We start from the raw sequence: 27,941 nt of genomic DNA on the forward strand, positions 1-27,941 counted from the left end.
TGTGGGTGTTTAACACTTCTTAGCGACCTGTACTCCGTCCAGTTTCTGCGGTTTACTAGCGGTGTGCATGTTGAGTGTCGCCTCAGTGTTTCTGGCCATGAAGTGTTCAGTGCACCGAGCTCATGAAATCATTAACAGCTCCTCCTGAGGAGTGCTTCTGATCAGTCAGACACACACCTGGAAGGTTTCCTGACTCTGCTTTATCACCAACAGAGACCACAGGACTGGGTACAGGTCAACAGTGGCCTCAGCGCTGGCCTGGAGCTGCACACGTCAGTGATTAAAAACTAACAAATACTGAAACGTCGTCCTGTACTGTCCCTAGAAACAAGCATTAAAAAGGGACAGCGGCCGCTCAGAGATGGGTGAGTATGACATGCTGTACATCACCACAATGTAGTAGAAATATGGTATTAAAAAGGAGTTGATGACAGTAAATCTACTTATTATGGATTCTTTAGGATCCACAGTAGTTCAAGGAGACAGTTTTCAACCAAACATACTCTGGTTAAATAAATGAATAACTACAGATATACTTTGTGTTTAACATGTGCCGTTAAACTCACCAAACAGCGTTTATGACACACACTAGTTTCTTATCACTCTGCAGTGGTATTTATTATTATATTGCAGTAAATTACTGTGGATGATTAAACTGTGACATGGTAGATTTTTTTATAAACCTTTTTGCTTAAAAACATTTTTTAGACTGCTCTGAAGAAAAAAAGAATTGGAGAAAAAAAAAAAGCTTAAAAACATGTAACTTTACCGGTAATGAGTCCAGAATATCTAACATTTTCACCTGGATTTTTAATGTTGTAGAGAAGCGCTGGTGCTCTGTAAAGCACCATGTCAGAAAAAAAAACTGGTCACATTCACGTTGCAGCCTTCCTTGTTCTAAAATGTAAATGACTGATCACAGAGCTGATCAAAGACGTGGAGGTACACGATGTGTGGCGCTGCTTCACACCGAGCATCACATGATCACATGCTGTAGTCCTGAACAGCGGTTGAGCACCGTGTGTTCACCTACATGATGATTTATACATTACATACTGCGTTTATTACACAGATATATCAAAGTAAATCAGAAAAGATGCATTGTTTATTACACCCATTTTCACTGTGTTACTCCACAGAGTGGCAGGAACTGTCCTGGGACAGATGGACAGAATCTCATGTGAGCTCCTGGTTGAGATTCATTGGAACAGAAGAAGCACACATTAAAACACTGGAGGAGGAGAAGGTGACAGGACCAGATCTGGCAACTCTACACAGAGAATTCTTCAGCAATACAGTAGGAATGAATAGTGTCCAAATTGAACATCTCCTGAGGAAAAGAGAAGAGCTCCTAAAGTCAGGGCAAGAACCAAAGCTTTCCTCTCAGGAAGCGTCCGACGAAGCAGAGCAGAGCAGCATTCCCACAGCATGCAGTGACAGCTGGACCTCCTCAGTAGAAGCTCTGTCTTTTTGTGAGTATCGCAAATTTGACCAGAATGAAAAAGACTGCAGGTACGTAAAGCACAAGGTGCTTCCTCCAGAGACAGGAACTGACAACATGCTTGTTCCATGTCACGAATATAAGTCGCTTGAGAATGCACACAAACTAGACTCAAAGCTCCTAAAAGTAAAAGTAGCAATGGAGGTGTTGAGGTTTGCATGTGCATGCATGAATATGAGAGCCAATGGAACAATTCATTTTGGCATTATGGATAAAGTCAAAGGCTCTCATAAGCACGGGGAAATCATAGGGATACCTATCAGAAACCAGGAAGACTTTGTAGATGCTTTAGATTACATTGAAAAATGCTTCAAAGGATCAAATCAACAAACCGATGCCAGGAGTTGCATAAGAAACCCGCGATTCATCGAGGTGCTTGACAAGGAAACTCCTGAGAAGACATGGGTCATCGAATACGATGTTGTCCCAAAGGCAACCACCGTAAAAGGCAAGATATACAGCGTGGGTGTCCCCAGACCTACTGACAAGGACAAAGTCAAATGTGAAGAGAAGGTTCCCTACTACAGAGCAGGAGCAAACACAAAACGAGTAACTGACGATGACCTTGTTGAATTCATCCAAGGACTGAGAGAGAAAGACCAACAGAGAGAGGAGGCAGAAGCTTCAAGCCACGAAACCCCTCTAGACTTCAGAGAGGATCAAAAGAGAAAACTGCGCATCCTGTTGACATGTGGAAAAACACACATGGACAACTCTCTGCGTTACATTGTGGTCACCAGCAAAATTCAGCCCGAGCATCTTGACAGCATAGACTTCTTGGTGAACATGAATCTATTCTGTGTGTTTGATTTTGATCCTGATTCAAAGACATCTGGCTTTTGTGGCACATATAGGAAACAGAAGGCTGTAAACCTTCACTTTCTTAAGGACTACGCAGGTGACGATAGATTAGAGAGTTCAGATTTCATAAAATCTTTGCAGCTTTTTGAGAAAACAAGCTGGATTTTCAGCAACGGAAGAAGCGACTTCCCTGGTGGGGAGCAACCCTGTGACGAGACAACCTGGATCAGAACAAGAAAAAAGAAGCTGAAAAGAGCAGTGTCAGTCATCTGCAATGACATCCTTCCCAGACATTCCTTTGTCGTCCTGTTCTTGCTCACGTCTGATGTTGAGCAGCCACTTGTCGAGACTTTCCATGAATTCTATGCCGAGATGAATGGACATGACTTTTTGACTGTCATATCAGAGTCAAAAGACAACTTCAAAAGGTTTTCGAGCCTTGCCCAGGTGTCGTGTCCTATCTCTGCACTCAAAGAAATCAGTGTTGAAATGCCACTGAGTCATGTGGATGCCTCAGTTCAAAGCATTCAGCTCTCAAAGAATCAGCCCACAAGGAAGTTACCGGTGTTCAGCGGAGGCCTGTGCTTCCTAAAGTCTGTTGATGAGGCCATGCTGGATTCTCTGGAAATCATCAGTGTTGACCAGTGCAATGAAACCAAACTGGAGATCATGAGTGAGGACGAGATCCAACAAACCGAAAGCTACTTCTATCAAGGTGGAAAGATAGACTGGCTCAACTTCTGGCTTGCCGACAAACGCAAATGTGGAGATATAATAAAGAGGGATGCCTACAGAGAAGCTAGCACAATCCTGGACAACATAGCGCATCGTACCAAAGCCAAGCGTCCCATAGAGAGTGTGAGCATATACCACCAACCTGGAAGTGGTGGCAGTACGGTGGCACGTCAGATCCTGTGGGGTTGGAGAAACAAAGTACGCTGTGCAGTAGTCAAACAGGGCAAAGAAATCACCACTGTCTGTGAGCACGCTGTGAAACTGAGGGAGCATGATGAAAACGACAAAAGCAGTTGTCTTCCAGTGCTCCTGCTGTTGGAGAACCACAATGCAGATAGCATCGACGAGCTTAGAGGACAGCTGGGGAATGTCATCGCAACCAAAAAGATAAGTGCGTCCACGTTGTGCTTCATCCTGCTCATCTGCAGCAGGTCCAATGATCCAGAGAAAATGTGCAGAGCATCGCCATCTCAAACAGTGGCAGTAACACACAAGCTGTCCGATGCAGAGAAGCCTTTGTTCTCGGAAAAGCTTGAGCAACTCAAACTGCAGAACCAAACAGATTTCATCCTCACATTTGTTCTGATGAGTGAAGAGTTCAAGCCAAGCTACGTTGAGGACTTTGTAAAAAACCTTCTTGTTAAAACGGATCATTCTTCGCTCACTACTCGCCTCATCAGATTCGTGGCTCTCTTGAACAGTTATGTCGATGATTCATACATATCTGTGTCACACTGCGAAGCATCTCTTGGCATCACTGCCTATGTGGACAGTGCTCAGTACCAGGCCTTTGTGGAAGGTCTCAGTGATGAAGCTAGACTTCTTCTCATCCACCTGAAACAAAGTTCGACACACATCCAATCGATACGAATCATTCATCCACTGGTGGCAAAAGAAATTCTGCGCCAGCTGTCGGCACATGTGCCTCTGAACGATATTGCCATGGATCTCATCACAGACAAGGTTCTCATCAATCACAGGTTCGATCAGGTCACGTTCCTGAAGTTCATCAAAGATTTTTTCATTCGACGAAACAAAAAAAGCAGGGGAGATCTTGCAGACACAGCTTTTTCCCCCTTTATCGAGCATGTCAAAGCCTGCAACTGCGACGGCGACTGCGACTGCAACGTTCAGAAAGCTGTTGATCTGATGAAAGCTGCTTTCATAGCTTTGGGAAAAGATGCATATGTGGCACAGCAGCTTGCCCGGCTGCTGTACATACATTTTAGATTTAAAGAGGCCCTTGAATGGGCAGAAGAAGCAAAATCTCTTCTTCCACACGACACATTTGTCCTCGACACAGTGGGACAAGTTTACAAGTGGTGGTTTTACTGCTTGTTCGATACTCTTGAGGTAGAAGAACCATCCCCTGAAATGGGAATTGAAATCATAAGCATTGCACTCAAAGGAATGTCTGCCTTTCGTGTCTCTGAAAGAACTCCAACAAAAGAAAACGTCACAATCAACAGTTCCTACTACGGCGAAGTAGACGTTGGCTGCAGGCTGCTAAAGTTCCTGTCAGGGGTAGATGTTTTTTCAAACAGTACTGGAAAGTCCGAGTTGATGCGGTACTTGTTAACAGACCACATTCCAGCAGATGTGAAAACACCCTGGCAGAAGTTCCATCAGCAGTTGAAAGGCTTACAGAAGAACCTGAGCCATGCGCTTGAGTACATTTCTGAAGACCTCAGCTACTTTCAAACTGACATCAGTGAGGAGGATGAAGAGTTTGATGCAAGGGATCCAGAACAACTCTACAATCCAAGGAAATGGTTAACAAGGAAGAGCGCTGCATACGCCAAATTTTTTTGCATCATGCCAGAGGACGGCGACGAAGCAGCTGAAGGCAACAGTGATGACTTGGCCAGCGCATCTGAGGAGCTTTCTCCATTCCAACGGCAGATGAGGACCCACAGGCTTGGTGGAGGAAACGTTACGTCCATTCTCAACTTGCATTATGACAAGAAACCACATAACGCAGGAAATAAGCTTGAGACTATTATAAACATGTACCAACAAAACCTGATATGGAAAGACCTCGACCCAGCAGAACTTGCAAACTTCATCTTTTGCCAGATCGCTCTTAACTGCATTCTGCCCGGATCCTCAAAGCTCATGTCCCTTCAACAACTCCAGGATCTCAGCAAGAGATTTATTTCAAGAGGGAGAAGCATGTCATCAGCGAGCGCTCTCTTCCTCCTCTCCCTCCTGTTTTGGCCCGAGACAAGCAACGAACTAAGTTCTGCTGATGCTAAGATCCTCTCATTAGCCATTGATGACCTGCAAAAACTCTGGGAGCTGAAAATCCACCGCATGACTCCAAGGAAAAGTAGAACCGCGACACACTTCTATCTGGCGAAGGCAAGAGGTCTGAACAAGATTGTCCACAAGAGCGCAATTGAAAAGCACATCGAAGGCACTCTGAGTGAAAGAAACCTAAAATGGCGTGGAGGAGAAGTTTGGAAAACCAAGGAGGCTAAGCAGCTACTGAAACGAGTTGAAGGGTGGACGGAAAACGGAAACCTGTTTGTGAAAGTTGGAGGAGATCGCCGGATTCGAGTCATTCCTCGACATTCTTCCTCCCTGCCAAATGGGAATGAAAACGTCACCTTCTACTTGGGCTTCTCCTTCGACGGAGTGGGCGCCTTCGACATCCGAGTAACAGAATAATGTTCAGAGTAAAACCTGGTCGTGATCTCGAGATGTTTCTTTCTAATAGGACACATGAGTGTTATCAGATTTAGTTCCTGATTGGAAAGACTGACTGTAACCAGTTTAAAAATGATTTTCCTGTTCAGGGTTTCTTCTCGGTTGAGTTCAAATTTCCTCAGGTTTTTAATTTTTTTTTTTGAATGTGCTTTTATTCAGCTTTTAAAAACCCACTTCCTGTTAGATATGATAGAGGTCTGCATATATGTAATACATGAATAGATGTCATCTCACTACAGCTTTTACTGGCCGACGATTCTCAAAGCACATGATTTATGAATCTTGGGGTATTGAAATGATTGTGAATCAAAAAAAAAACATTCTTGGCTTGAATTAATGAAAACAGAGACTCAGCCTTGAATTATGAATAAATATTTGTAAAAGCCTTTTTCGAAGTCTTTACCTTTTAGAATATTTCTAAACATATATATTTTTTCAGTTTGTTCCTTTTTCTTGTGCACTGCTTAAATGATTTGAGAAGTGTAATGTATTTGAGTAAACACCAAAGTCTGCTTTATGTTTCAGTAAAACCAAAAGCAGACGATTTCATAGTGAGTTCATGTTTTTGTGCAGAACATCGATGAATAATGTTGTTAGATTTCATAATCCAAATCTCACAAGCATTTTGTTTTGTTTTAAATCAAATATTTGATGTCAAGACTTGATTCTAATCATTATGTTGATAAAATGAAGGGATCTAAAGCTGTTCTTCATCTACAGAATAAAGCTAAACAATGGGGAAAAAAAGTGTCTTTAATAATCAATAATGGAAATAACACGTTACAGTTTGTACACTCATTTATTTAAAAACAAAACAGAGGCATTCAGACTTCAGTTGTACAGATATTGCAAGAAAAATATATCCTGCAGAGGGACGGGCACTAAAGCAGAAAAGCAGTTTTTGACTTAACTCTTCCAAAGTTTCCTGATCAGTCCAGAACCATCTTGTTTTGACAGGTTATGAAACACAAACAAGCCAAAGAAACTGTGAAATCTGCTCATGAAACAGTGTGCTGCATTCTAGGTAAAGCTTTTAATGCTTTACACCATACTTACCCATGAAGACTGCTGTTTAAGTTTAACTGTGTGCTACTGAAGCTGTGTTGAGATGTTCAATAGGTAGTGGCAAACTGTGTTGCACATCACAGTCATCAACACCGTTTGTTGATGGGGAATTCCTTCAGCTCATAATAAGACGTGTAAAAATGCTTCAGAACTGAATCGTGTGCACACCAAACACAGCATGATCAAAGTTAAAGTTATGTTTGTGGTACTTACAGCTTTAACTAACCTGTGACTGGCAGAGATTCGTCTTCATGTTATGGTTAAAATCAAATGATCAAGTGAGGAAAGCTGATGAAACAAACAGGATTAAGTAGCAAAGCCATTTTACAAACACATAAAGACTCATTTGTTCATCCAAACTTCCCAACACACATTTAATGTGTAAACTGGCTGCAGGTGTAATGGTGGTGCTAATGTGGAACTCCAGCACTTAGTGTTTTAACCAAGAGATGAATATTTCATATATGTATATATATATATAACAACATTACAGTGGACTTCAGGAGCAGTCAATATTCTTAGCTTCTAAAAAAACTGAGTTTCATATAAAGCTCTACACTATCAGTAAAGAGCTATTAAATGCAAACAAAGCTGCCTGATGCTTTCATCAGTAAAGAATGGAGGATGTGGCAGATAATAGCTTAACAAGAAAGGAAAGAATGTCGTCTACATGAGCTGACATGCCTGAAGATAATGATGCCTAAACGCAAGAACACAAACAAGGGCCTTCACCAAACTTGCTACAAGTTTGGGGACATTAACATCCAACAGCGTGTGAAGCTGTGAGGGCCCCTGGTAATGAATGAGAAGACAGAAAATGGTGAGACTTGCCTCAGGCTGAAACAGGGCTACACTGAGACAGGGCCTCAGCCAGTCCCCCATGGCATTGCTACAGGGAGAAGAGAAATCTGGGTTTTAGCACTACAGCCACTACTGACCCGGATGTTATGCAGCTGTACAATGCACTCGGTTTGTCAAAGGCCAGTCTGCCAGTGCCATGCACAGAGCATCAGTACAACAGTCAATACACTGCTTATAGTCGAGACATTTACCAGCATGTTTCACTTTAACTAAACATTGGTTATCACTGTTCATCTTTAAGACAATACAAGCCACCCTGTAGCTGGTAAGCCCAGTACAAACCTGCTGTCATGTCTCTGCCCACTAGCATCCCGCAAAAAAGAGTCTTACATTTTTCCCACATTTTATTACAATACAGTTTCACAACGATACACATACCATTCCATTTAATACCGCGTCTATTTAAGGTTAAGGGAGTGTTAACATGGAACAGAACGAACGTTACTAGAAGCCCTCACCAAACAAAGTTGGGGACACAAGTCCAACAGCACTACGTGCTGTGAAGGCCTCACCGTTTAGCTTAGAACAGAAAGGTATTTACATAAAACTTGCCTTGATAAACGGTGGGTACTGCCCATGTAACTCCAGCGCCTTCACAACACTACGAACCATATCTACTACACTTCTATACACCTAAATGAAACATGAGAAGGAAACAAAGCCACAGAACAGAGACGGTTTGAATGAGAATTAAATGGAACAGTTCATAGTCTTGGTTAGGTACAGTGTAAATACTTCCCATGCGCTCTTTTTTCTTGTTGTTTATTTAGTGTCTCTTCCTCATAGCTCAGCAGTAGAATAAACAGTACACTGTGGTACTACAATACCAACACTGATTGCTCTACTAGCAGCTGAGGACATTAGAAAAGGGTTGAGTGTCCAAACCTATTGGAGAGAGGAAGGCAGACTTCAGTAGCGGCCTCCAGGAGACATGACGGGGGGTCTCATGCCCATGGGCGGCCGTGGAGGGGCTCCCTGGTACCCTGGAGGGACCACTGGTGGGGCCTGTCCATACGGAGGCATCCGTCCTGGCATGAAGCCTGGCAGGCCCTGGGGTGGCCCACCGTACTGGCCTGCAACAACACACACACGCGTTAGCTTTTTAATAAGGAAATAGCAGCAAAACCTGTGCCTTTTTCTTCAGAATATATTCAAGAGTGTGCAGCCACGACAGAGGTGGTTCTTCTGCTCGTTATGTTGGGTAGATGCACAGAAAGGAGAGGTCCCATGTTGACAGAGTGGGTCACACAAGGTGACATCATTTACCTGACCTCTGTGCTGCTGTAGTTAGTAAATCGTAAAACCACTAATTGAGACCATGAACTTAATAAGAAAATGTTTCATGAGGTAAAGAACCGGGTAAGAAGTGGGCTCATTTTCTCATAGACTTTTACACAACTGTACTGTACTGTACTGAAGGAGTGGCCCCCTGCTGGCTGTTAGAGAGAATGCAGGCTGCAGGCCCATCACAGCTGGAGGCTATCCATGTTTTATACATCGTGTATAATCAGGCACAGTGGTGCTTTGAGCTATCCTGAAGCTAAGTGGGTTCAACCATCATCACAGCTACCACTTTAGCTGATCCAGTATTTAGCTAACGCCTGACGGACACTTTGACCTGATGGAGTCATTACAGGACAGGTAGGACTCATCCTCTGGGGACTAGGAAGGAGACAGGGCCCCCACATGTAGTCTGCATAATAGAGGACTTGATGGTTGGTTTCTAACATATAAACACTGTTTCTCTTTAGTATCTGGCAGGCTGCATTCAGCACTACAGTTTAAGACAATACTTCCAATTATCACAAAACTACAAGGTGACTTGTACAATGTGCAGAGATTTGATGGCAGAACACGGCATCAGAGCAAAATGACGAACAACTGACACACAGGTGGAGGCACTTCACATTGGTTTACTTACTCAGTTATAAAATGTAGAAAAATGTCCGACTATGTGCCAACACCTGATGCACCTTGTATTCATTTACTGAAGCTACATGCTTACATACAAACAGCTGCACTTGGGATGGAAGTTATGCACAACTTGAAGCCATTACTATACCTTGTAAGTTCAGCAGAGTGTAACATACTGTCTTTATGGCCTTCATATACCAGATAAATTACCTTTTAAAGAGTACGCCATCCCACTGTTTTCATAGATACACTTGCACAAACCATTTTCTACGAGAGCAGGGGTGTCCAATCCTGGTCCTCAAGAGCCACAATCCTGCATGTTTTAGATGTGTCCCTCTTTCAACACACCTGATTCAAATGATCAGCTCATCATCAAGCTCTGCAGAAGCCTGATAACCATCCTGATCATTTGAATCAGGTGTGTTGAAAGAGGGACACATTTAAAACATGCAGGATTGTGGCTCTCAAAGACCAGGATCGGAGAGCCCTGTACTAGAGTCTGGTAATTTGTATTTGCACATTTTTTACTGCACTTACTTTTAAAACGTTGTTAGGGTGAGTTTAGTTGTACACTGTGCAATGACAATAAAGGAATTCTATTTTATTCTCTCTATGCTCACATATGCTGTATTTTATTACAGCCAAATTATCAACAACGCTATTTTCATTTACATATTTTTCTGTGTTTGTTATCTGGAGGAAAAACTAATCACTCTGATTAATCGATGAATAGTTATTTTAGTCTGGACCAAAGTAGGGGAACGATCTATATCGCACCCCTTTAGTCATCGATAAAAACGCTGTCATTTGGCTGCATAGTGAGCATGAATACAGCTGGTGGATGGTAAGGAAAGGATAGCAATGGTGTCTGAGAGAGGTTCTCATCTTATGACGGAGTCTTAGATCCAACAAAAGCTGAGAATAACAACTCTGGTTCATAAAACAACTAAAGGCCTTAAATGGTGAAGGTGATCTGAGAGACAGCAGACGTGGATACCAGGGATGGGATGCCTCATGCCGTGCTGCTGAGGAGCCATGATGCCGCCCACGGGACCCGCTGACGGGGCAGCAGCGGTGGGCTGGCCTTGGCGGGGAATACTGCACTGGTATCTGGGAAGCTGAGCCCGCAGCTCCTCCTACAGCACACACAGAGCAGATGAGGAGGCGTGACTTGACAGTGAGGTTCTGTAGCCCAACAAGGACAAACAATATCAGAAACAGCTGTTTTCAACGTTGTCATGCTGACAGAAACTTTTCCTACAGTTAACAGGCTACTTACTGTAAAAACTACAAAGAGACCGCTGCAGCTGGACCACTTACCAGTGAGACATCCTCATCAGGGTGGATCAACTTACTGGTTGCACTGGAGGTGGTGAGTGTGGCGGGCTTACTGGTCACAGTGGAGGGAGGTTTGGAGACCGTGCTGCTGCCAGCGCTGGGGCTGGACACGGCCGCGGAGGCCTGAGTGTAGGCTGGGAATGTGGGCTTTAAGGGGTCAGAGGAGGTGGATGGGGGAGTGTGGGGGGACCCTGACACAGTCGGCTGGCTCTGAGGGGGAGACAGGAAACAACGCGAGTCAGACTCAGCTGGAAGCCGTGTGAACTTCACAGGACACTTGTAGTTGTATTTTAAGATTACTCCTGTGACTCAAACTGATCCCTGGTCCTTTTAGGCTTGGCATTAATATGTGCACATCTCTTAATCCCTCTTTCCTTCAGCGCCTCCAGCTCCTTTTCACTTTCACTGCAGGCTCAGTTGACCCAAATCAAACATACCAGCTCATATCTACCTCAATGGCAGCCAGGGAGACGGGCTTGTTGATGTGCTGATTTTTTTTTAATTACACACTGTCTGAAACATCAACATTTCTCCAAAAGTAGCCTTACAGGCTTCATTTGGCCTTTCGTTGCAAATATGTACTTCTGTGCAGTTTGGGTGCAAACGTATTATAAGAGAGCAACTTTACTTTCAGCACTGATCTCGTTAATGCCAAGTCTATAAACGATGGTCTCTGAGACTTCTTTATGCCGCTCTCGTTACACACAGAGGAGAGTGAACCCACAACGTGGGACCAAAGTAAAACTACTTTCTTCAAACCTGCAAGAAAACAAACCCAAAAGAGCATGCTGTGCTATGCAGCCCTTCAGCAGTTCAGACATGAGAAGCCCACTGTACAAATCTGCATAACGCTTCAGTTTTTGTTTTATTTGATTCTGAGATGATAAAGCTATTTTTTCAGAAGGACTCTATGAATGCAGATTTGTAGTAAAAGAAAAAGCAAATAAACGCAGGCTGATACAAAAGACACAACGTAGTATGAGGCTCTCTCCACATAAATGCCCAGACTATCCCATCTGTTGCATAAAAAACAGCTTAGGCAAATAAAATAGAGTCAAACTGCCCAAGTACACCACAAGCAAAGTATACACAGTTGTGTGCATGCCAGTTGTAAAGCTGCAGGTTGTCAGAGTGAAGCAGGCAGACAGCTGCGTACTTGTGATGTGAACAGAGCTTTAGGGGAAGCACACTGAGAATCTGCACTTGACGAGCCTGCACTTGTACTTGCAACCCGACTGCCCATCTGTAGCACAGGAAAAAAGGTAAAGAATAGAAAACGTAAATAAAATAATCCTTTAATTAAAGGAATATTTGGGTAAAGTCTCCTTTATGTCTCCCTGTGCGAGCTCAGCTATTCAAACATCCGTCATTCAAGAGGAGAGAAGAGCTGAATGTTCTGTCAGGATACTGAGAGGAGATGGGACCTGTAAATGGAGTCAGACAGACTTTACCTGTCCAGCACTGGGGAACAGAGGTTTTGTGACGTCGGGCTGGGCTGACAGCGCAGCGGCAGCAGAAACCGCAGGTCTGGTCAGCACGTTTGCAGCAGGGGGGACCTGAGGCATGTGAGTCAAGCCTGGACGGTGTGCCACTGGGGGAGGGATGCCTGGTAAAGGAGAGAAAGAGTCACCTATCTACAAGTGTTCATCAATGACACTGCGGTGTGGTAAGTTTGTTCTGAAACTGTATGCTGAAGGGCGCTACCTGGTGGCACACCTGGCATCATCGGAGGCATCATTCCACCCATCGGTATCATCCTGAACACATGAGAAAAGGTCCAAGTTTACAATACAATATGTTACTAAAGTAAATAAAGTTATCGATAAAAAATGCCAAACAGTCACCCTGGAGGCATCCCTGGCATTACAGGGGGCATTCCTGGCATCATGGGTGGCACTCCGGGCATCATCGGGGGAATCCCTGAAACAGATCAGTGTTTAAAACCTGATACCACATAATGAAACACGCTCCCTGACACCTACCTAGACTCACCCAATACGATGTACTGCAACACTCAGCCATATTTTCTACACTAATGAAGCCTGTAACACACGGAAACACGGGACGACGACGCGTCACCATAAACACAGAATTAAAAATGTGGTGTTGTAAAGACGTGGCAGCGCTTCAGCAGCAGCCACATGAATGGAAGAGCCTGACACCGACACACTGTTGTTTAGGGTCAGTTCAACTACCTCCAGTGATAAATACCAGCGACACACACATCATCAACAGCAATGAGAGAACGCTTTGACAGACTGTTCGATGGTTTCGCTTTAATGAATTCAAACTGCCATTAAAGCACATAATGATAACACACATTTTACTGATGTCAACAAATCACAAACACGCTCACGTCTGGGTTAATAAACAGCCTGACAAATCTTCTACATTAGTTAAGGAGGATCAGCAAAATCAGATTGACACTGTTCAGTGTAACTCTGTGTCCACATGACAACAAACCTCCTGAAAGCTTTTTCATCAGTAGGGCTCACTACAGCTGGATATGTACATACACACATTAAATGATCTAAATTAGCAGCATGTGATAGCAGGGAACCTATCATTCACATCTCATGTGCTTCTCTGTGCTCACCTGCAACAGCAGCTTTAGTTATTGATTGGCTGTTACCTGTGACGTTTAACCAATCAGACCACAGTGTCTACACACACACACACACAGAAGCTGCTGCATCAACATGAAAGTAACACATTTCATTCATTTCATCGGGAATGAATGGGTTCACCAAAAAGAACAACAAGGATAATAGGCCCGATAGTTGGCCAGGCTGACAATCAGTCGATTCCTAACAGTTGGCACCTTGCAGGTCCATTTCAGTAACTGAGTCCCACCTGAGTAGCTGCCGGGTGGGATCCCTGGAGCACCAGAGCCAGGAGGTAGGCCCGGCTGGCTCATCGGGGGGATGTAGCCGGCCTGAGGCTGACCTGCTGCAGGCTGCTGGAAGGAGGGACCAGGCTCATCATCATCATCGTACTCATCAGAATCATCCTGGTTCTGCTTTTTCTTCTGAGTCTCTGAAGACAAGGAGGAGCCCGATCAGTCCCCAGAACAGACCTAACTAACAGACCTTAACTACACAGTGCATGCAGGTATTCTGGTACCTTGGTTCTTTTGTTCCAGCACTCGTCTCCTCTCCTCCATGTCTTTTTCTGGAATACCCTCCATGCCGTATATCTCAAGTTCAATGTCTGTCCTTCCAGGTATTGCATTAGGAACTCCATCGATGGTCTCTTTATGTACCTAGACATGAAGCAGCATCACAGCACCTGAACACACCATGTGTCTGACTCTCTGGGATCATTTGCATTATTACTGTTCCCACCTGCATGCAGTGGATGGCCAGTCCAGGACCCGTGTACAGCTTTTTATGGCAGATGTGGCATTTGAAGTGTTTGGCCTTCTGATGCTGAATGAGAATTTTTTCATCATCAAAGTCTCTGTTACAGTACCTGTGTTCACGGTTGAGGAAACTCACAAAGGTGCTGCTGGGTGGTTATGACACAGCTGAGTGTGTGTCACTGTCATTTAGCCAGTACAGACAGAAAACCTCCACACCTGGCTTGAATATCCTGTGAGTGTATTCTTTTTCTAAGCTTGTCAATGAACGAAATCAAAACCGTCGTGCGGACCTCCTGCTAGCGACGAGCTGCTAATGCTAACGCTAGCTAACAGCGAACGTTAGCTTAGCTGACAGCAGGTAGCGCTTCAACCAGCAGCGACAAAACCCCAAACAGAGGCGGAAAAGGATACCAGCACCAAGGCTTCATCTGCTTTTTCTTCTTTCTCCCCATAATTCCAGCTCTGCCAGCCCACCGCCTGCTTCGGTACAATCAAACACTTCACAGGAAGATGGCGCGGGGCGGTGAGCGGACATGGAGCGGCTGCGGTGGCGCCCCCTGCCGGAGCGGAGGGACGCCGCCGCCTCCACAACGCTGCTGCCGGACTCCAGTCAGACTGACTTGGAGTGATGTCAACACAGTGATTCAGCACGCAGCCACAGAAAAGTAATAACCTAATCAATCCACTGTCCACAGCCCTCAAAGCAGTCCTTATTACATGTTGTACTTTCTTACAGTGCTTCTATACTTTCTGTTCAGTCAAAGTCATTCTTCCATCAAACCACCCAACAGGTTTCTCTCATCACAATTCTTTATTATACACTTTTCATTATTTAGTTTATTTAGTAAAAGTGAAATGAAAACGTAGCACCCAGTTTGTATGACAATTCTTCTTTTTTCTATTCTTTCTTCTGCTGGCAATTTCAAAACACGATTGGAGTCTCACTTTTTTTCTTGACTGTACTTCTTCCTGACTCCTCTCTTACTTTCCTTTTATTGAACTGCTGTCTTGCATGGATTGGGTGCCTGATTTCACGTACTTTTCTCCTTCAGTCCTTTGCGATTGTAATTTATCCTCTTTTCTTGTTGTTTTCAGTGAGCCATTATTATCCCGTTCATATCTTCACATGTCCTTGTCATTTCCTCCATACATTAATATTTACAGTCACATATTATTCCTTTTGTCTGCTCACTCCTGTAGTTTGTCCTTTGCTAGTGTTGGCTGGCCTTTGTTCTCTCCGTAGACCCTCACCCCGGCCGGCCGAGGCAGACGGCTGGCCTGACCCTGAGCCTGAGCCTGGTGCTGCTGGAGCTCTCTGCTTGTTCAAAGGAAGTCTGTCTCCTCCAACGTAATAAATAGAGAAGAAAAGAAAACCTGCTTATTGAGAAAATCCTTGGATTTGTTGGGTTTACTTTCACTGTAATTTTTTTGTGGAGTCACAACATTAGTTCTGAATGTGTCGGATTACCCTCAATAGTTAATGATAGTGTAGGACCTGAGCCTCAGCAGTCCCGTTAGTTTATCTCCATAGTTAATGCTAGTGTTGGGTCTGAGCCTAAGTAGTTATCATAGGCAGGTAAAGTTGTTTTTGTATTATTTAGTAAGATAAGATATGCCTTGTTCTATCTAACATTGGAGAAATTCAGTGTTGTCAGCAGCAGTACACACAGAAATACACACATACTAGAAGAACAATGTACATATAATAAGTAAGTGCAGACACACGTATAAAATGCACGTATAAAAAGAGAACAGTGCACGTATAGAATATAAGAATGGGAATATATAGAAAAGATACATACACACATACATACATACATATATATTTACACACACACACACATATATATATATATATATATAAAATAAGCTATAGAAAATAAGGAATACAGATATAATAATAATAATAATAATATACCGTGCAAATGCAAATATATACATTTATACATGTCATGGAATTTTGCAAATAACCAGTGTTGTATAAATAAATATATTTCTAAATATAAATGGTTTGTTTATTGTACATGAAGGAAAAGGGGGATGTTGCATGTTGTTGGTCTACTGGGAGCATCCAGCAGCTGGTTGTGGAGTCTCACAGCAGAGGGGAGGAAGGACCTGCGGTACCTCTCTTTGGAACAGCGTGGATGAAGAAGCCTGGCACTGATGGAGCTTTACAGTCCCATGTAGGGGGTGGGAGGTAATGTCCATGATTGTCATCATCCTCCTGTCACCCACCACCTCCACAGGATCCAGACTGCAGCCCAGGACGGAGCCGGCCTTCTTCTCCAGTTTGTTCAGACTCTTCCCCTCAGCAGCCGTGATGCTGCTGCTCCATCAGACCACACCATAAAAAAAGGCTGATGCCACCACCGAGTCGTAGAAAGTCCTTAGGAGGCCTTCCTGCACACCGAAGGACCTCAGTCTGCGCAGCAGGTGGAGTCTGCTCTGGCCTTTGTTGTACAGAGCTCAAGTGTTTACGGTCCAGTCCAGGTTTTTGCTCAGGTTGCTATCCAGCAAAGGTCTGGAGTTGATGTGTCCACAGATTGTTTTCAGGCTCCTCCAGACACCACTGACATCCTTCTGCTGGAGCTGTTCCTCCATCCTCCTCCTATAGCTGCCCTTCCCCTCTCTAATCTTCCTCCTCAGTTCTTTTTGCACAGCTTTCATCTGGTCCGTGTCCCCCAGCTTAGAAACCCTCCTCTTTTCCTTAAGGAGGGTCTTTATGTCCGGAGCAATCCATGGTTTGTTGTTAGCAAAGAGTCTTACTGTCTTGGTGGGTATGTTGGAGTCAACACAGAAACTGATGTAGTCTGTGATGGAGCTGGTAAGACTGTCGATGTCCTCCCCGTGGTCCTCACAGAACACATCCCACACTGTGCTGTCAAAGCAGTCTCTTAGTGTCACGATTAGTCGTACTCATCCTTAATATTTAGGTTACTCAGGTAAACCGACATCATAAATAACACATATAGATTAAGTTTCTGCTGTAAGCACTATGGACACTGCTTTAAATGTGCTAAATATGAATGATAGTAAAATATTTTTTTTTAAAAACAGTGACTTGATGTGACTTTTGTATCAGTCTCCTGCTATTTATTTACAATTATTCCACGTGTCCTCTTCCCATGAACAGAGCGAAGCCACAGGAGCCTCCCTTCACAGCCCTGGACTTTGCAGAACTCTTATTTAAAGCTGCACGGCTAGCAACACGGCTAACTACACGGCTAGCAGCACCGCCACCGCCAGCTGCACCGCCAACACCACGACCAGCACCGCCAACACCACGAACAGCACCACGACCAGCTGCTGCTGCACGGCTAGCAGCACGGCTAACTGCAGGGCTAGCATGGCATTTTCACAGCACGTTTAACAATCTTCATAAACTATCAGAGTCCAAACGGATGTTTGACGTAGGAACCAACAGAAGACAACTATGTTGTACTGGGACTTATTTTAAAACGTACACACCGGGCATGCGCAGTAGGCACGTAAAAGAAAAACATCGGTTCGTTGTCGAGTCTCTGGTGTGGGCTTTCTGTTGAATGTGACCCAGTGAGTCCAGCTCTATTACCGGCTACAGCAGCACAGGAACGATACGATCCCTTTCCACGGGTCCCTAAACCCGAACCCGAACCCGAACCCAAGCCTCCGCCCGCCCAGCAGCATGTTCACCTCCCAGACCTCCTCCTTCCAGGACTCCATCGACGTGGAGGAGAGGGAAGACTTTGACAGTGAAGAACTGGCAGGTTTCACCCAGAAGGTCCAGCTGAGCTGCTACTACACCATCTACCTGTACCAGGGCACCAGGTGAGTCCGGTTCTGCTCCGTGTCTCAGCTGACGAGGGTTTCCAGTGAGTCCTCAGTGTCAGTCCTCCTGTTTCCTGACTGTCAGTCTGTGCTGTTGCTCACCCGTCTTTCAGAAGGCATCGTGTGTTCCTGAATGAACCAGGAACAGTGGTGTCACTACGGTGAAGTCTGGGCTTGTTGTCGTTGTCCTGAACCTCTGCAGGTAAAACCGACTAACAGGTGATGAGTAAACTGTCGATTGTCTTAGATCTGAGGCTTCTGGGGAGAATGTGTCGTGGAACCAGAGACGAGCAGACTCCACAGCCAGTCAGGATGACTTTAGGTAACCGGAGCGCCTCCTCCTCTCGCTGTCACTGCTCCTGTCTCTTGGCTTTCATGTGTTGGTGTGTCCACGGCTGCTGCTGGAAGTCCAGTACCACGGAGTCAGTGCTGTGTTCATTCGTGATCTGTTCTGGTTGCTGTGCTGCTGAGCTGCATGGCCTCCAGGCCTCCCAGTCTCAACGCTGTCCTCACTTCCATGGTGCTGTGGAGCTGGCAGACTGAGTGACTGAGAGTGGGAGACGCTGGCCCTGTGGCTCAGTGCTGTGATGTGTTGATGTGTGGCTTCTGGTCATCAGCTTTCTCCATCTCCTCTCATTGACTTGGTTTGGCTTCCAAATGTCCCGTCGCCTACACCTGCTGCTGCTGTCCCACTGACGCTGTGTCCTGCCCACAGCCTGACGCTGGTCGACAGCAGCCTGCCGTCGGAGGCAGAACCGGAGCTGCGGACCTACATTTCCAGGAGGCTGAGCAAAGGAGCCCTGCTGGGGGGGATGGGCAACATCGCCACCGTGGAGCTCAGGTAACAACGTGTTCTCCAGCAGCCAGCTGGTCGCTGATGAACCGCCCTGTTTGCTGGCTGATGAAGCCTGTTGATTCCAACACGGTGCTGACTCGTGTTCAGCTGGAAGCACAGATTCAGATACTATTTGCTCTGTGCAGCGTTCCAGAGCAGGCGGTCGGCTGCTACTGTTGTCTCCTGGAGCAGGAAAGGTCTCCTGAGCAGCCGGATGCTGATGGGAACGGATACGTCATCTGCTTCATGGGAGGCTCTGAAAAAGGACTCAACTTATATCCTTCTGCATCGTGCAGCCACACAAGGTATAAGCAGCATGAAGCATTATCACATGTTGCACATGATCCACTTCATTGTTCCAGTGGTTCTACCACCAGCAGTGCTTTGAATGCCTTGACCTGATGCACATTCAGATTGGAGCTTGATAAATACGTCCAGGGCCTTCGGAGCAGCCTGCAAGCCCCCGAGGTATGACTAGTGAAGACAAATGTCTGGTGTTGTGTTACTACTGACAGTCTGACATGTCTAACTGTGTACCTGGTAGCTGCAGAACCTTGAGACGGAGGTGCGTCCCTACCTGAGCCAGTGGTACGAGGAGTCTGTGATGCACATTCATCGAGTGGTGCAGCTGGTCCAGAACAACATCAGCTTCCTGCTGCACGCTGTGAGTGTTTCAAAACACTACAGGAAATACACAAGAGGCTCCAGGAGGCACTGGGGCGAAGACAGACTGAACTAAATACAACTCTGAAGTTGTGTGACTTGCTCTGGAGAAGGGTTTGCTAAATATATATGTTGTTAGATTAGACAAAGAAGCAGAGAAGTCAGCAAACAGGAACTGTTGATCCAAAGCAGTTCACCACAGATAACTACAGTCCAGCGTTGAACTCACAGAGGAATTACTGGTATTTAGTTTAGATACTCAAACACTGAGAACCGTTCTAGTTACTGAACTCCAGACAGCATGACACATCTGTGGCCCTCCGTCTGCTCTGTCACCCTAACCCTAATGTCACCAACACTGAGCTCTGAGGAGCTGTTCCTGGTAAAAGTGGCTCATTAGTAATGCCACTGAGGCACCAAACCGCCCAACGTTTTTTATGAAATGACACCAAAGCTCAGAGAAGAGCGTCACTGTGGTTCTGAGTGAACTGTCCCTGATTCTTTACAATACACTTCTCCAGTCGTGTCTAAACTCTGTCTGTGTGCAAATGATACATATTTCTTTGCAATGACTTCCAGCCACTAAACCTTGTGTATGCAGGCTCTGAGCCACACTCATGTGGAGGTCGTCAATTCAGACGAGAGGACCAAGGCTGACGTAACCAGGTGACCACTCCACACTGACCCTTCTCGTCTTTAAATCCCTGCACTGCTAGCAGTAGCCGCTGTGCCTGCTTGTTGTTGACCTCCATGTGTGTGATGGCTGCGTCCTGCTCAGGTTCATCAAGGCAGCCAGTCTGCAGGGCCTTTCCCAGCAGGACACCACAGCAGCGTCTCTTTGCAAGGCCATCTCAGAGGACACGCTGTCGGACCTGAGCATCGACTGCTCCACCAGCCCCCCCACGCTCACCAATGGCAGTAGGTCCTGTTCTAAGAAGTACAGATCCACTGCGTCTGTTCTGTCTGAGAGTCTGATCAACATGTCTGCTCCCTCAGTCAGTAATCGTTTCTGTGATGACTGGATCCAGGCGTTTCTGAACGCTGCAGAGCGGTGCAACCCCTTCCTGCTCCGGCAGATTCTGGAGAACTTCAAACTGAAGGTGGGAAAACACGCTCACTGTGGTAGGGTTTTTTTCTGGATCCTGTTTTCTGTTCCTCAACTCAAGTTGTCCTGTAGCACACTGATCTATAGCATCTATTAAACTACATTTATTACATCTGATAGCTTTTTAATTAAATTATAGAAAATCTGACTATCAACATGAAATACGAATGTTTCATTTCTATACTTCAAATCTTTCAAACATCTTCCAGTCGTCCGCAGGTTTGAGACCTGGTGGATCATGGCTCCCAGTTCCTCTTGGCAAATGTGCAATATAAGCTCTTTTTCAGTTTCTTTCTTTCATCCTCAGCTCTTCCCGTTTTTCACGTTGTCACTTCCTCTCCCACTCTGCAGGCCATCCAGGACATGAACAGTCTGAAGCGCTTCGTGCGGCAGGCAGAGATGAGTCACTACGCTCTGTTTCGCTGCTGCCAGTTCCTACAGGGCTGTGGAAACGGGGATGTGCTGCTGCAGAATGCCAGAGCGGAGCACAGCGACCTGCCCGAGGCCTGCAGCATCATCACCGTGCTGGAGGATTTCCTCCGGGAGCAGAGCCAGGCCCAGGCATGACTCCTCTACGGCAGAGTCTGTGTGTGACACCTAAACCTATGTACACTACATCCCACACATCACAACATTAAATTCCCTGATAAAAACTTGCAGCGGTGACAGTTTGAATATGCCAGCTACAGAATAAAATGTAGATGATTAAAGTTTGCTGTGCTGGCGACGAGTGCAGCTAGTGGTGGTTAAATCTGTGATGCTGCTGTAGAACAGCCAGCAGCTTCTTTCTGACTCGTGACAGTTTGTTGGATCAGCAACGTGACTGAATTGACGACGTTAACGATTAGACGTTCATGGAAACTAACATAAAGTGAGTGTGTGAGTGAAGGTGAAAACATTTTAGATGCAGCTGTAGACAGAAGCTTCCCTGAACTTTCTGTGTTTGTACATAACAAGACTATGAACCAAATATTATTTCTGGTGTTTTGCTGACTGACAATGATGACATCATAGAACGGATCCAAACGTTTTGCTTATTTATGATCTAAATGTCGTTTTATTATCGTTCTGTACTAGTTTTCATATTGCAAATGCACGAATCACTTTTATGCATTGGTTGTTAAATGGCCTTGTGTTTGCTTAACCTGCACTACTTTATGTCGTTTATCTGCTGTATGTACATACTGTAGCTCTGCTCAGCCCTCTGTGGAGATGCATGGTCACACACGTGGTGTACTCTCTGGATATTGTGTGTACATTCATTGTTTGTTGTTTACAACCACCTTCACCAGCTCAACAGCTCCTGTGTGACCAGTCACTACATTTACTACGTGTTTGTCGTTGAATCTTTCTGCAGTATCACAGAAAACATGTTCTAAAAACTACATGATACCTTAAAGTGAGTTCAGTTTCTGTCCTTGTGTTCTTTAACGTTCCATCAAACCATGAAGGGTTTTAACATTAAGCTCAAATCATTCCCCTTAAATCCAAAGTATGTAAAACAGCAATATCAGTGTTGACGGTGTATACGTTTAAACTGTGAACCATGAGGCATGTAGAGGAGTCGTGTTGCTCTTGTGAACCATTGTGTGACTGACCCACAGTGCAGATGTGTGGACTTTTCTGTACAGCGTGTTCTCTGTAGTTAAAAATGATCGCGTGGTTCTCAGTCTGGTGTAGGAGGAGCTGAAATAAATACCACAGTTGAACCTCTTTGTTGTGGTTTTGCTTGTTGTCTAAAAGAAAAGATTAACAGCGTCTCCAAAAACTATTTACTTGTTATATCTGTTGTATAAATACACTTTGACTTGAACGTGGACCTCAGGGCTGCAGACATTAAGCAGGAGCAGTCTGTACAAAGACATCAGATGAACTGTGAGCTACATGTGCTGCTGTTGTCCTCAGACTCCATCTTCCAGTTTGTTTCCTTCTCCAGCTGCTCGTCTGCAACAGAAACAAACGGCTAAAGCATCAGACGTGCAGATGAGAAACGTTGCATGTGTGGTTCTTCTGTGTGAATTCAGATTGGACACATTATGAGCAGTCCTGTGTTGTATTTACGTCTTTACGTTCTTGTGCTTTACGTGAGTTTTTTTCCATTTCATGCAGTTTTTACTTCCATTTAGGTACATCTCAGAAATACTTTGCTTTTTACTCCACTACATTCATGTGATGGCTTTAGTTACTGTCAGGATGACAGACTGTAATGGATTCTGAGTTTGTGTTTTTCTAATAAACTGAAGGATTTATCACTCCTTTATGAATGGAGGGCATTTAAATTAGTCTTCATTAATTGTAAAGTGCATCATCACAAAGCTGAAATGTGTCCCTGAGCTTGACTGTTTAGATGATTGTACTTCTCACAGGACAGAACGGATATAAACAGTAGATCCATGAGCTCAGGCTTAAACACTCAGAGCAACAGAAAGCAACATGCACATTAATGCAGCGCTAGTGTTCATCCAGAAACACCACATGTAAGAGCAGAACACCGCTCAACCGTCTGAATACAGGACTGGAACCCGTAGCGGAGTATTTCTACGGTGTGCTTTTGGTGCTTTTCTTAATGTAAGAACAAGTAAAGTTTAATAAATGAGACTTGCTACCAAGTTACCTGTAGTGTCATCAGGCGTGTCCCTCAGAAGAGAGCTTGGCACGTCGTAGATGCTCTCTGTGAGCTCTGAATCTGAGAAAGCAGGAAGAAGTTTAGAACTTCAGTATAAGCAGTAGTTTAAAAGTCAGCCGCCGTTCAAAGCGTAGCCTCACCCTGATGTTGGGCTGAATTCCTGTAAGACTGAGGGAAGTCGTACACGTTGTCCTCCATCTCTGGTGCGAGGCTGGGCTCACACGTCTCTACAGGTGAACACACCAGAGGTCACTTTGTTGTGCTGTTAGAGATCGTAAATGGCTGAATGTATATTTGAGATCGTACTGTTTCTGATGGGTAACACATCATAGTCTCCTTCCTGTCTGTCCTCTGCCGTGTCCAGCACACTGCACCACTGAGGACCATCTGAAAACACAAGAGTTCAGTTTATGACCTGAAGGTGCAGATGTCCAAATCACTTCAGTGTCTGCTGAGATTCTGGTAGCTAGAGGCTGGTGAATGGCTCCTCACTGCTGGGCTCCTCCGGCTGGTCCATGGGAGGTTGGATGCTTGTGTCTTCTGAAGGCTGCGGACCAGGAGGAGGCAGCTCGACCACACTGTCGCTGCAGTGGACGGATGTGATGCTGTCTACTCTGTCTGGCTGCTGCTCACGCTGGGGGCTGAAAACGTGGATTATTTTCTACAATTCTACAATTTCATTCAGCAGATGCTTTTATCCAAAGCATCTGAGAGAAGATACAATACGAGCAAGGATCTAGTCAGGAGAAAACAACCTGGATAAGAACTGTGGAACAAGTTCAAGTGTGACAGGGTGCTGATGCCAACAGCAGGCTGTGTGGGAGGGAATAGGATTGTTTTTATTTATTTTTAATTTTCAGGCTGTCAAGTGCAAAGCTGTTCAGTGAAGAGCTGGTCTTTAGTCTTTTCTTAAAGACTGAGAGGGAGTCAGCAGATTGAACAGAGTTTGTTTTAATTCCAGGTCAGATCTGTCAGCACCAAAAGACCTGCTCTCACTTACAGAGCGACTCCAGAGCTGGAGAGCCCAGAGGTGGAGAGATTCATGGCCTTCCACAGGTGTCCGACCCACTCCTTCCTGAGAGCCGCCGTCTCTGCTGCCTGCACACAAACACACTCAGTTTGCAGGATTTGGTCCAAGCTGGTGCCACAGAACTGGGCCCGCTCCTCTCAGCCTGCAGACTCTCAAACACAGCCAAGACTCACCAACACTTTCCTTTTTCCGTTTGTCATGACGATTTCAAACATGAAGCGATGTCTGTCAGTTTTCTGGACTTCTCTTACCGACTGCACCTGGACCAACAGGTGGACAGACGGATTGTAAGTCAGTGTCATGTGTCCTCACAAAGCCCTCAGTAGACGCTTCAGCAGTGAACACTTCAGTCAAAGCACTCTGAGCTCTGTGCGAAAGGAGTCTGTGTCACAGTGCTGGTAGGTGAACATCTATCATCCAAAATTAACTCTGCAGCCTGACAACAGCCTCCGAGTTATAAACAGCTGTCTTCAGTCACTCTGAGAACAAAGAGTCCTGCCGAGGCCTCTAAGGAGGCTCAGTGTCCACACGAGGAGACGCTGAGACAACCTGAATCCATGACAGAGCTGTGGCCAGTTCTCCAAGGTGCTTGAAAAACCGAGACAGACGGTGCTCTGACCAGCTCTTGGCCTATTTATTGCACTGAATGCATGATTTTTTCTTTAACGTTGCAGCCCAATGCCCAGCACTGTGCACATTACTCTACATGTCAATGTCACAATAAACCAGCTGCTCAAAGTGCTTGGTACACATCACAGCCCATGACATGGAAGCAGCACGGCACAGACACGTCATATTAACACCAATCTGAAACCGTTCCCACTCACCTGTATCTCTACTGTTACTATAAATAACATCAAAATGCCAAACTGACCTTACACATAAAGCATTGTGTTACTTCCCAGAACTGTAGAGTCAGTGTCCCATGTGTGAACTTACTGTGTAGATGTAGTAATAGCCTCTCAAGTGCGACTGTGAAGAGATTAATGTCAATGTTAGAAGTCTGTAGAAAAATTCAGCTTGTCCTGTATTTGTAGGCAGGTAGTTACTGAGTCCAGATGTGATCCATCTAAAGGACGCAGCGCCACAGTAACGTACTCACAGCACTGCCATTCTTCTTGGTGTAGAAGAACAAGGTTGTGTTTTGGAGTCTGAACCAGTATGTGACCCACCTCATCTTCTACCGGCAAAAACACACAAAACAACCTGAGTTTCTGTCTAACTCAGCAACAACCAAAGTCCAAGAACAGTTCACGACTCACCAGAGTGTCTTTTCTCTTCTGCAGAAAGCCCTCGAACAGCAGCTTGGTTCCATCTGCAGACATGTTGACTGTGAGCAGGAGCTTCTCTGGGGCTGCCTGTTCGCTCTCTCTACCTGTTCCTGTGTCACTTCCTCGTCACTGAGCTGACGGCAGTGTCGTCTGCAGCCCTCATCACTGTCTCACTTCTCTATTCGGTGCCACAACACTCCCAGTTGTTCTGAGAAGCAGCTCATCTACGTGCATGTGGAATGAACAAGGCTGCTGCTGCTATTAAAGGACGCTCACACACACTTCAGAGGGTGTAAATGTCATTTATTACAGTTATTTAAAACCACTTATTTTCTTCTTGCTGTTAAAGTAGCTGTAGTTCACCCGTTCGCACGCATACAGCCGTGTCACATCGTACATGTCTCTACTGTAGATGCTGGAAAACAAGAAAGGCTTCCATAGCTTTAAGGTGGGACAGGTGTGCTGAGCAGCTGTTAGTTGCAGGATTTCTTGCTCCAAGGTGCGTCTAACTTCAGAAAAATATAATGCAAGACAAAGCTCTATTTGAAAATCAGAAAAATAAAAACACAAAGCAGGTAAATGAGGCGCGATGAAGACAGCTTTGATAATACTAAATACAAAAATACATGAAAATGTAAGTGGCTTCATCTGATCCATGCGGTGAAATCCAACAGACAGGAAAACAAACGACCGGGTTAATAAATTAACACGCAAAGCAAACAAGCGCACCACATCCGTGACCGGTCCAGTGCTGGATGCAGCGGTTTGTCTAACACCTCCTGTTGGCGTGATGCTGTCTACACGTCTGGAATACACACATAATATACTGCATATACACATCTAGAAACAGACTCCAGTCCGTCTGCGGTGCGTCTGTCTGGCTGCCTCTCTCTGGTCCACCAGCATCTGACCTGTACTGACCTGAGAGCAGAAAGGAGGGCTGACGAGCTGAAGCATCCACCAGCTCCTGACCAACAGACCGCAGCATTTACAAACTGACTGATGAACTAGTGACATGTCTAAAACAATCGGCCCCTTCACCCACAAATAAACCAAAACTAAACCACACTCTCATAGAAATGCACCGATGACTTTGACGTTTGTTTCTTGCCCATGTTGTACTGTGAGAAAGGGATGAGGTGGAATCAGCCAGTCTTTATTTTCTTCAGGTAGGAGGGGAGGGACAGCAGAAGGAGGAAGTCTCATCACCGCTGTTTGAGCAGCGCTCTGTACATGGCGAAGCCCAGCACGGCGAACACCGTGGCCCCGACGCTTGCTCTCAGCCAGAAGGTGGAGTTCTTCAGGTCGGCCTGGGCCATGTGCCTGTCAGAGGGGAGCAGACGGAGCAGGTGAGCGCAGAGAAAACACAGAGCAGAGCAGCAGCATGAGCCACCATGAACCACCGTGAGCACTGAGACGCCTTTGCTCGGCTGGTGAAACCAAACTTCCTGAATCAGGACCACAGATGACGAACATCAGCGCCCAGTGACACCAGCCTGAAACAGGAGCACGTGCTGTCCTTGACATTTGGTTTAGTTTTGGTTGGGGGAAGAGGATCAGACAATGAAAGCAAAGGATGAAAGAAGCAGAGGTTGGGTCACTGAGAGAAGCTGCTCTAGTTCACAAACCGTAGAGTGGAGCCCAGACGGCTGAAACCAAAACGAATGTCTCTCATTTTAGTGCTTCATTGATCTTAGCTGGACTTTAGTGTACATTATATAGCTCCTTCTCTTGTGTGAGAAAGCATGACACGTTTGAAGCAAAGTATAAATACATGATGCTGAAAACTGTGTTTCTGGGATACAACATGGACTAAAGCTAAAGGTTGGGTAATATTATACTGACATCCCACATCAGGCCCTCTGCACTATTGCATTCATGTGAAGTTAAAATGAGAGAAAAACTCTGAACTCAATAACACAAATTAGTTGTTTAGTTTCAGGACACCTCCTGAGCTCTGGTCGAACTCCGACCGAGCCGGCCAGAAACACAAACACTGGTGAACTAAGCAGACCAATAAAGGGAAGCAGGGAAGGAGGCAGCAAAGAGGAGAAAGAGACACAAGCGTTCTGTACGGATCCACATTTAGTGGCTGCAACACCCAGGGACCTACAGGACCACAGAGACAGCAGCTACACACCAGAGCCTCCACTGAAACAGAACCACAGCGTCCAGTCACTGACCGACTCCCCCATAAGCCACAGCAGCGTCTCTGCCTTTACCTGTCAGGATCTGCTGCTCAGAGGCCTCCACAGACGGACCCGTCCACGCTGGAGACGCTGAGACCTGCTGCGTCAGGCTGAGCTCCCCGTCCCCCCC

General features: G+C 45.4%; 5 protein-coding genes across 12 annotated transcripts in view; 2 read left to right on the forward strand and 3 right to left on the reverse strand.

Annotated features, from left to right (window-relative positions):
- LOC103360688 (sterile alpha motif domain-containing protein 9-like) overlaps positions 1–6,493 on the forward strand; it is a 9,312-nt gene extending 2,819 nt beyond the window's left edge. The window contains exons 2-3 of the mRNA XM_008286540.1: positions 214–365; positions 1,140–6,493. Of these exons, the coding sequence (XP_008284762.1) occupies positions 362–365; positions 1,140–5,707 (4,572 nt within the window). The 5' untranslated portion in view covers positions 214–361 and the 3' untranslated portion in view covers positions 5,708–6,493. The remainder of the gene's footprint in view (positions 1–213; positions 366–1,139) is intronic.
- Positions 6,485–14,803, reverse strand: LOC103360686 (BUB3-interacting and GLEBS motif-containing protein ZNF207-like). Of its 3 annotated transcripts, XR_520364.1 has the most exons (12): positions 14,697–14,803; positions 14,269–14,395; positions 14,048–14,186; positions 13,778–13,960; positions 12,769–12,844; positions 12,629–12,681; positions 12,376–12,530; positions 12,081–12,167; positions 10,907–11,134; positions 10,584–10,722; positions 8,225–8,745; positions 6,485–7,700 (listed from the first exon to the last, which is right to left on the reverse strand). XR_520364.1 is itself a non-coding variant. In XM_008286538.1 (11 exons), exons 1-11 carry the CDS (start codon positions 14,735–14,737, stop codon positions 8,582–8,584), a joined length of 1,392 nt encoding a protein of 463 aa, XP_008284760.1. In that variant the 5' UTR covers positions 14,738–14,803; the 3' UTR covers positions 6,527–8,581. The 3 variants fall into 3 exon arrangements, 2 of the variants coding, with proteins under 2 accessions (XP_008284760.1, XP_008284761.1); XM_008286538.1 differs by having other exon boundaries at positions 6,527–8,745; XM_008286539.1 differs by lacking the exon at positions 12,081–12,167 and having other exon boundaries at positions 6,527–8,745.
- Positions 14,804–17,784: 2,981 nt separating this feature from the next.
- On the forward strand, positions 17,785–22,408 carry cunh17orf75 (chromosome unknown C17orf75 homolog). Of its 2 annotated transcripts, none has more exons than XM_008286543.1 (10): positions 17,785–18,092; positions 18,340–18,414; positions 18,808–18,933; positions 19,074–19,202; positions 19,335–19,395; positions 19,472–19,591; positions 20,192–20,256; positions 20,369–20,508; positions 20,587–20,690; positions 21,047–22,408. In XM_008286543.1, the coding sequence occupies exons 1-10, from the start codon at positions 17,950–17,952 to the stop codon at positions 21,260–21,262; spliced, it is 1,179 nt and encodes a 392-aa protein (XP_008284765.1). In that variant the 5' UTR covers positions 17,785–17,949; the 3' UTR covers positions 21,263–22,408. The 2 variants fall into 2 exon arrangements, with proteins under 2 accessions (XP_008284765.1, XP_008284767.1); XM_008286545.1 differs by having other exon boundaries at positions 19,478–19,591.
- Positions 22,409–22,453: 45 nt separating this feature from the next.
- Positions 22,454–25,756, reverse strand: LOC103360689 (uncharacterized). 2 transcript variants are annotated; one of them, XM_008286541.1, is made up of 10 exons: positions 25,614–25,756; positions 25,454–25,531; positions 25,291–25,323; positions 24,525–24,611; positions 24,322–24,419; positions 23,814–23,962; positions 23,628–23,708; positions 23,462–23,548; positions 23,310–23,381; positions 22,454–22,639 (listed from the first exon to the last, which is right to left on the reverse strand). In XM_008286541.1, exons 1-10 carry the CDS (start codon positions 25,674–25,676, stop codon positions 22,560–22,562), a joined length of 828 nt encoding a protein of 275 aa, XP_008284763.1. In that variant the 5' UTR covers positions 25,677–25,756; the 3' UTR covers positions 22,454–22,559. The 2 variants fall into 2 exon arrangements, with proteins under 2 accessions (XP_008284763.1, XP_008284764.1); XM_008286542.1 differs by lacking the exon at positions 25,454–25,531 and having other exon boundaries at positions 25,614–25,755.
- A 148-nt stretch (positions 25,757–25,904) lies between these two features.
- rhot1a (ras homolog family member T1a) overlaps positions 25,905–27,941 on the reverse strand; it is an 18,773-nt gene continuing 16,736 nt past the window's right edge. For all 4 annotated transcript variants that reach the window (XM_008286553.1, XM_008286550.1, XM_008286549.1 and 1 more), the window contains one exon: positions 25,905–26,945. In XM_008286553.1, the coding sequence (XP_008284775.1) occupies positions 26,828–26,945 (118 nt within the window). In that variant the 3' untranslated portion in view covers positions 25,905–26,827. The remainder of the gene's footprint in view (positions 26,946–27,941) is intronic.

The sequence above is a fragment of the Stegastes partitus genome, unplaced genomic scaffold (assembly GCF_000690725.1).
Source record: "Stegastes partitus isolate 25-593 unplaced genomic scaffold, Stegastes_partitus-1.0.2 Scaffold459, whole genome shotgun sequence".
NCBI classification, from domain to species: Eukaryota; Metazoa; Chordata; class Actinopteri; family Pomacentridae; genus Stegastes; species Stegastes partitus.